The sequence below is a fragment of the Octodon degus genome, unplaced genomic scaffold (assembly GCF_000260255.1).
Source record: "Octodon degus isolate 3935 unplaced genomic scaffold, OctDeg1.0 scaffold00025, whole genome shotgun sequence".
Lineage (NCBI taxonomy): Eukaryota > Metazoa > Chordata > Mammalia > Rodentia > Octodontidae > Octodon > Octodon degus.
This window is the reverse complement of record NW_004524601.1, coordinates 9,840,876-9,849,475: the sequence shown is the minus strand read 5'-3', so window position 1 is coordinate 9,849,475 and position 8,600 is coordinate 9,840,876. Positions and strand designations below refer to the sequence as shown.

The following is an 8,600-nucleotide window of genomic DNA, read 5'->3' as shown; positions in this document are numbered from 1 at the left end:
AGCCCAGACTACTATACCCTGCAAAACTCTCTTTCAAGTTTGATGGAGAAGTGAAATACTTCCATGACAAAGAACAACTACAGAATTTCATGATGACAAAGCCAACCCTACCCAGGCTACTGAAAGATGTTCTAGAGAGGGACCAAAATGATCAGAACTCTACGAATCAGAACAGAAGCAACCAACTAAATAGGGCAAGCAATTAAACACAGAAGAAAAAGGAGTAAAGTTAATGTTTTAGTTGCCTTCCTCTCACTGCTGAGACAAAGTACTCAGACTCCTGAAGCTAATGGGGAAAAGATTTATTTGGCTCACTTCTTGTAGAGGTTTCAGTCCATGGTCGGTTGGCTGTATGGCTGGGTGGTGTGGCAGAGCAGCATCGTAGAGGAGAAAGGCCATGGTGGGTAGAAGTAGCCAAGCAACAAGGCCAAGCGAGGCTCTTTCTGTCCCTTCTGTCTCACGCAGGCTCCTCAGGCAGGCAGCACTCACACCCTTAGCCCTGAGCCCTTGGTCCTAATATGGCACCATGGATCCATCCCAGAAGAGCACACTCTAGATTCAGCCAAATGTAAACGAACATCTAAATTACCAGGTGGATTTTAAAACATGTTGCTTTCCTGAGAGTCTGGACTTCAAAACTCTTTTGCCTGTATAAGAGCATCGAACGGTTGATATGCCAGGTGAGAGCTGACTGACGCTACTTCCATCTCCTCTAATACCTCGCCTGGCCTCCCTGAAGGAGCTCTCTAGGCCATAAGCCTGGGCCCACCCCAGTTCTGTGGTTTACTAACTGGCATTCTTTAACTGTCCTGAGCTTTGCTTTTCTCATTTAAAAATAATGAAAGCAGCAAGATCTTCCTCCTTGTCTTATTTTCTCATTGCTGAGACAAAATACCCAACACCCAAAGTTAATGGAGGAAAAACATTTTCCAGGCCACAGTTTGTAGAGTTTCAGTCCATAGTCAGCTGGCTCTAAGGCAGAGCAGCATGCAGAGGCGTATCACAGAGGAGAAATAGTGCATGGGGAGGCAGGAAGAAGGCAGGGTGCAGCAAGCAGCAAGCATGCACAGCAAGGCAAACCTCCCTTCTCCTTCTATCCCACCCAGGCTACAAGCCGCCCAATGTGGACCCTGCCATTATCCATACCCAGAACTATGCTAAGCCAATCAGTGGAGTAATCACGCACCCTTAATCCCAAATCAGTGGTGCCAAACCTACAGCTTGCACGTTGTTTTTCTTCTAAGACAAAAGATATTAATGCATTAGTTATGTTTTTTTAAACTAAACCCTGAGAGTTCAGGTTTAACTGCAGCATTTACATTCTGAAATAAATAAATGGGTTCTGGGCTGTAGTTTGGGCACTCATCTCTAAAAGGTTTGCCATCACTGCCCTAAATCCAGCTAGCTCTAAGAAGCCCCAGCTCTGAGTATGAGGCTTTGGGGGACATCAGTAACACTCAAGAAGTCATTGTACAGATTAAGTGAGATTTCTGCATGGCCTACAACTGTGGACCACAAGGTGGGTGTTCAATAACGTCAATAAAAGATGTTAAAGTATACATAAACAACTCTTTGTAAATTAGAAAGTACTGTACAAAATCAAGATATTAGCTTTATGTTTATTACTTAACCTATGAGTTTCTGTCTTATTCCCTAGTTCTTCATGTAATTATTCACTACCAAAAGTTACGGTTGAGTCATCACAAATTTTGGCTGTGCAGGTGATAAGACCTGCTGTGCTTTTAGCAGAGCCGTTGGACAGGTAAAGGGGTGGAGGGAGGGATTCTGTCCCAAGTCTCTCAGGCTGCAACCTGGCAAAAGGCCCAGGGCCTAAAGGATGTGGGTGCCCCCCACCCCGGCAGAAGGACCTCTGGGATGGCCAGGCCCTGGCTGCCTTGGGCAGGACAACCTGGACCACTCTGGCTCCACCCCTCTGACTCACATTGCTGTCTTCCATCCTCACACCAGCTTCTGGGTGCATGCCCTGTGGTGTGTCACTGATGCGTCTCCCACCCTGTGACCCTACCACGCAGTTCTCAGATGCATGAACTACCTGTCACCTTGGAGTCCCCTTCACGGCCAGATCACTGAACAGGTATCTGCTAAGGTCCGTCCAGCACCGTCTTACTGCCTGCCATGGCGCAGCTCTGGCACATCCTCCCAAAGTCCTGCGTGTCCAGGGGGAGGCTCGTGGCAGGTAACTGGATCGCTGAGGCTGTACTCAGCGCACTGACCGGGTCAGAGCTCAGTGCGCTCCCAGGACGCGGGGCCTGCTTAGAGGCGGGTCACTGGGGGAGCAAAAGGCATCCTCAGCCCCAGCTCTTCCCTGCTCTCCTCCCCAGATGCCACATGGGGTCAGTCTTATTCAGCCACCCTTTCCTGCCACATATTTCTGCCCTACAGCCAACCAGCCATGGACGGAACCTCTGAAAACTGAGCCAAGACAAACTTCTCTTTCGGCTGTGGGTAGTCAGGTGTTTTGTAGTTCTCAGTGGTGGGAAAGTGACTAACACACTGACCTGATCCAGGTCCTTATCCACGCTTTCTGGACAATTGTGACACCTCAGGCTGGGTTGCCTCTTGCTGGGGTCTCCCCCACTACCCACCCTGTGTGAGAAGACAATGGGCCACATTCCACTGGCCCACGAACAGTCATGGCCTCTGATTTGACTTGTTTGTTGAATGTATTTCATATTTTAATTACATTAGCTGCCAATATTTAAAACCATTAGGATGCACAGTCTAATCCTCATTCATGTTTCCAGTTTTCTAGAAAAGTAGAAGATCAGGCACTGTGGGACCCATATGCCCTCATGAAAACTCTCAGCTGGAGCTGGGGGTAACTGCCTCTTTGATGGGGACACATGGCCATTTCTCCCAGCCTCCTGATGCCCAATGCCTCACCCGAGACCCCTATTTTAACTTGTCTATAGGTAACCAGGAGGACAGACCAACCTGCACCCTGGTCAGTCATTCCTGTGTGGAAGATCAAACCAAATTCATGAGCACAGCCTGAAAAGCACCCTGACCTGGCCAGTGCCCACCTCACCTGCCACCCTGATAGTGATCCGTCTGGGATGGTACCAGACGGGCCTTTTCTCCACACAGAGCATGCTCCAGGCTTACTCATCAGGGCTTCTGGGTTCATTATTTAAGATCCAGCCCAGTGATACCATCTTTCCTGAGCTTTCCATATATCTTAGCTTCTAAGCAACCTCTACTTGTTGTTATTGTTGCTACTGATTATGGGTCTCACTATGCAGCACAGGCTAGCTTTAAACTCACTCTGTATCCCTAACTGGCTTCAAACTCACGGTCATCCTCCTGCCTCAGCCTCCCAAGTGCTGGGCTCACAAGTGTCCACCACCATGCCCCCTAAACTCTCTTTTAACACTCAAGTTATAGGAAGGGATGTGTGTATCTCGAGAGTTCTCCAGGGCAGGGACCAGCCCCATCTGGACAGCTGACACAACAGCAAGTGCTCTGACTCCAGGACTGAGGAAAGACAAGAAAGCCTCTGACAACAGCAGCTCATCTTTTTATATTTTCAAAAGGTTTAGGCCTTAGTTTAAAACCTAAGAGAGGGCTGACCAGATAGCTCAGCAGACTAAAGCACCTGCTTAAGCAGGCACAGGGACCAGGGTTCAATCCCGGGCCCCACATGCAATGCTGGCCCCACCCCTGTGGTGCAGTGTGACAGCGAATGAGACTGGGCGTGGTGGCATGTGCCTGTAATTCTAGCACTTGGGAGGCTAAAAACAAGAGGATCACTATGAGTCCAATCTGTGTATGAGACCCTATAGACCCTGTACTAAATACATAAAAAAAATAAACAAATAAAAAATAAAACCTAAGGGAAAAGAAAGCCCTTAATACAGTGGATTGAAGAATGCCTTCACTCACTTATGATCCTTTTTTCCTTCTCAGAAATCTTTATCTTTTTTTTTCATAATTTTATTGATAGACAAATAGCAATGAGACAGTTTCAAATCAAATAGAAATCTTTATCTTATAAGGACAACTAATAGCATGAAAGCAGTCTTTGGCTCTAATGAAAGGAAATCCAGAATAGTAGAAATTGTAGGTGGTCCAGAGCCCAAGTAATGTTACTACTGACTTTAGTAAAGTTTGAGTGAGCTCTAACTACCTAGTACCTAGCAACTGAGGTATACCTCAGAAAGATTTTATTGCAGATTAGAAATGGAGATGGGATCAACTGCTTGGAGCTCTTTTCTCTTTTGCTCTGAGTAAAATCTCCAGGGGCCGGGGAGATGGCTCAGTGGAGTAAGTGCTTCCCTGGCAAGTGCAAAGGCATCTCCAGATTAAACATAGTTAATTCTGAGATCAAATATGATGTGCGCAAAAAAATCTCCCAACCAGTAAATAAAACCAGAGCTCAGCAATGCAAATTTCCTGGGAACAGAACCAATACATACCGTTTCAGATAACTCAGTATTTTCAGGACATAGGGCAGACTTGGGGAGCAGAGGAGCAGGAGCGTCACGGCACAGGCGCACTGAGGCGCTGCCACGCCGGCGTAGATCAGCACCAGGGAGAGCAGCTGCAGCGTCCACTGCAGGAGAGTTCTGCTCTTGCCGTCCACAAGGGGCCCATGTTTGTAACAGGCAGCAAAGCTTAAAAATCCAACTACCAGGGTATAGCCTGGAAAAGAAAGAGGCATAAACATAGAAATCTGAAACGTCTAAACATGGGAAAGCCTTGACTTAAGGGACATGCTACCAGAAAACCTTTTTCTTGCAATGAAAGTTGAAAAAAATCTTACTTTTACAGATTTTGGTTCATTCCAAGTGCAATACTAGGCAGCCTTCTGTAATAATGTAGGCTCTATCATCATTACGATGACAGCGGAATGCGGTCAAGACACACAGTGGATGTTTGAATTGGAAAATGCATTACAGGAGAAGAAACACTGCCACCGATCCCCCTGGTTCAAACACACCTCTCATCATTCTTTCCAGTTCCTGAAACAGTCCAGGAAGGGCATCTTTGGCGAGTGTCTTTATGAATTGTCATAAAAAAATACACTGAATGTCACTGACAAGTGCCATCCAACAGAAAGAAGGCTCCTGAAGACATGACAGTGTCCTTGGGGCTGGGGAGATGGCTCAGTGGAATAAGTGCTTCCTTGGCAAACACAAGGGCCTGAGATCAATCCCCAGTTCCGCCAAAAAAAAAAAAAAAGACAGCGTCCTCATGATTTGTTCACTGGACCTGCTAAGTGGAACTTCTAGCGCTTCCCAAAGTCGAAACTGCCATGAAAGGGAAGCGTTTCGAATCGCATCAGGACATCTAGGCAGCCATAATTTAAAGACCCCAGTAATTTCTTTACAATTTAAACATTCACTGTATTTTTTGATCTTGTCTCATTTAAGTATGTCTGGTTTTAGTCCAGTGTCCTAGATGGGCAAATGTTAAGGTTGTTGGTCAGAAATAAGTCAAAGTGAATGTCACTGTCTGCTATACACCCTACTTTACATTTTTTTAATTCTTCTAATTACAGATGGGAAACCTAACTGGACAGTGGAGGGACCACATGGTCACCCTGCTGATCCAGAGCTTGGTTCACTGTTACTAACAGTGTGACTCTGTGATACTCTGTGTTTTCAGATGAGCCAAGATGAAGTCCACAGCTCCTCCTATGTACTACACCCAACAGTGACAAATTATGTATCGGCAATCTTGAAGATCTAACTGTCAGTGTACAGAAAGTGTGGGGGAGACGGGTGAGTGAAATTATGCCATGAACAGTCATCAGGTAAATCCAGAAAGTGGGAAGGCTATAAAGTAACTTGCTTGGTCTCTCCAACATACCACCATGATTCAAAAAGAAACTACTACTATGGATTAAGATATTTACAGGACACAATAGGTGCAAACTATCTTTCTACACTACTTACTAGTTTTTTTCAAACCACCCATCAAGCACTACAGGGACATGTGAATATGGCCTGGGTACTAGGTGATTGGTGTAACTATTAATTTTTTAAGATTTAATAGTGGGGTAAGGGCTGTAATCTAGATTGTGCAAACACAAGGCTGTTCCAATCCTCAGCACCACATACAAGGAAAGTTACTTGAAGCCACAGAGAATGTTCTGGTGTTTTAGAGATGCGCAGTGAAGTATGCAGAGGCCCTACCACATCACCTGTAATGTACTTGGAAGCACCTAGCATAAATGAGGGCATGGCTACGGCTGTGGTAGAGTGCGTACAGGGGTGCATGAGGCCTTGGATCCAAGCTGCGGCAGTGCTGGGGCTGGGAGGGTAAAAGCATAACATTTTCAGAAAAAAAATAACTGCTTTTGTTCTAGGGGAGGTATGTTTACCTAGATTCATGTAAAAAAGTTGCTTTGGTAAAATGAAACAAGGTACAGAAATTCTTTTAGCCTCTCTGTTTCTGAAAAGTTAAGTTTTTATATTTAGAATTTCTCACCTTTCATACTGAGTAAATTAAGAAAAAGGAAAATAGTCACATTTTTGAGAAATTTTTACATTACAAGTTACATGTGGTTAAAGCTTAACCACAATTCAGAATCATAAGTAGTCACAGGGACAACTTTTCTTTTCAGTACTGGGGGTAGAACCCCGGGTCTTCACAATGACTATATCTGCAGCCTTTGTCATTTTAAATTTTGATAAGGTCTGCTAAGTCACTGAACTATCCAGGTTGTATTTGAACATGCAATCCTCCTGCCTTGGCCAGTGCTGGGTTTATAATCACACACCACTACCCTTGACCTTTTTTATTCTTCTGGTCATGACTACAGAAAACTAAGAAAGATTGCAGAGAAATAGTTTAAAATGAAGTCTGAACGAAATGAAATCACCAATTATGAGAGTAAAATAAAGAAAAAATGTTAGTTTAATAGCATCTCTCCTAAAATGAAAATTTAGATGCTAGAGAGAAACACGTCCAAAGAAGTCTGCTAGTTGTACTTTCCAGCTTTACCATAATAGAATTCAGTGTTAAAAATATTTACCTACCTAATATATATATTCCGTTTCTGTACCACAGCCATTGCAGCTCTTCCATCAATACGTATATACCATAAACGGAAGCAAACCAACAACCAACCATTAAAGCCAAAAAGGTGCTATACTGTGTGTGGAAGAAAATAAATGACATATTTTTTGGTTTGGTCACTTTTATAGAAGTAGAAGCAAAGAAATACTTTTTGTATTAGAAACTTCTGCATCAAACTGAACTGAAATCAACAGCATCTTGTGAGTGAAGGCACCGGCCCCAGACAGCAGTGTCAGCTCTGCTCTGGGGACTGTGGAAAATGCAGCTCTGCTTGAAGGATTGTGGGAAATTCAGCTCTGCTTGGGGGCTTGTGGGAAATGCAGGTTGGCTTGAAGGACTGTGGGAAATTCAATTCGGATTAGGGGATTGTGGGAAATGAAGTTCTGCTTGGGGGACTGCAGGAAATGCAGGCTCTCCAGCCCCAGCACGGACTGCAGACCAGAATCTGCACCTTCCTAAGATTCCCAGGGCTGGCATGCATGTCACAGTCAGAGAGGCACCACTCAAAGAAACTCATTTACACAAGGTAAATGCTGGTGCTATCAGCACTTTAACAGGTAAATGCAACACTATCATCAGGAATTAATGCACTTTATCTTCAGCTAAATTCAGGACTTTGTTTTATTGAAGGTCTGTTGGATAACTATTTATGAAGTAAACCCCAGAGGTAGTAATGCTGTTAATTCAGGTCCCAAAGATTTAGCATCATGAAATTCCAAAGTTTGCCAAAATGAGAGAAGCTTTTCACTTGCTATAGATACTGTCTCATTAAAAATAAAAACTACCTAGAAAAGTGTTTAAAAATGCATCACTAACACTTAATAACTTGATAAGCCTATATATAATAATATTGAAAAATGGACTCTCCACAAAAAGACAGTTTAAAGTCTGTTTATGTCGTAAGGACCATAAATTGAATTAAGAAATGCAGAACAGGAGCTAGTTTTCCTACCTATGAGGTCATGGTTTGCACATCTGGTTCATCCGCACGTAGGACCCTACCTTTGGGATGTATCTTTTCACCAACAGCAGGATGAAGACTGACGTCATCACTACACCTAGCACAGTCCCTGAGGAGTAATAGAAAATGGGGCTTCTGTCAAGACAAGAAGAGGAAAGCCATTTAATGCTGAGTAGCACCTTCTCTATGGAGCACATACCTTTGATAGGGCAATGGCAGCCATAAAGAACACTATAACAGAAGAACACAGGAAGCAACTCTAATTACGTCTTATACTCTTAAAATTGAAGTCAGCATTTGAAATGAATGGTGAATACAATGTCGCTAACTACAAACTGAAGGCTTAAGCTTCCTTCTCTGTTCAGAACGTGACTGGACAACAACTGAGCACTGGGCCCACAGGGGCCAACTGTCGGAGACCCATACATGTATACATAGTCATCCTGTTTTTTTTTTTTTAATTTTTGTTCTGGGCTTTGAACTTGGGATCTTGCACTTGCCAGGCAGGCACTTACACCACTGAGCTACATCCCCAACCTCTTCTATATTTTATAGACAACATTAAGTCATTAAACTTCGCCAACCCTCAACCCCC

The 8,600-nt window shown here is 44.1% G+C and overlaps 1 protein-coding gene across 3 annotated transcripts in view; it reads right to left on the bottom strand.

The window, feature by feature from the left end:
* Nemp2 (nuclear envelope integral membrane protein 2) overlaps positions 1–8,600 on the bottom strand; it is a 27,856-nt gene that overhangs the window by 6,117 nt on the left and 13,139 nt on the right. For all 3 annotated transcript variants that reach the window (XM_004628677.2, XM_023712295.1, XM_023712296.1), the window contains 3 exons: positions 8,047–8,140; positions 7,005–7,119; positions 4,437–4,662 (listed from right to left, as the gene is read on the bottom strand). In XM_004628677.2, coding sequence (XP_004628734.1) covers positions 4,437–4,662; positions 7,005–7,119; positions 8,047–8,140 — 435 coding nt within the window. The remainder of the gene's footprint in view (positions 1–4,436; positions 4,663–7,004; positions 7,120–8,046; positions 8,141–8,600) is intronic.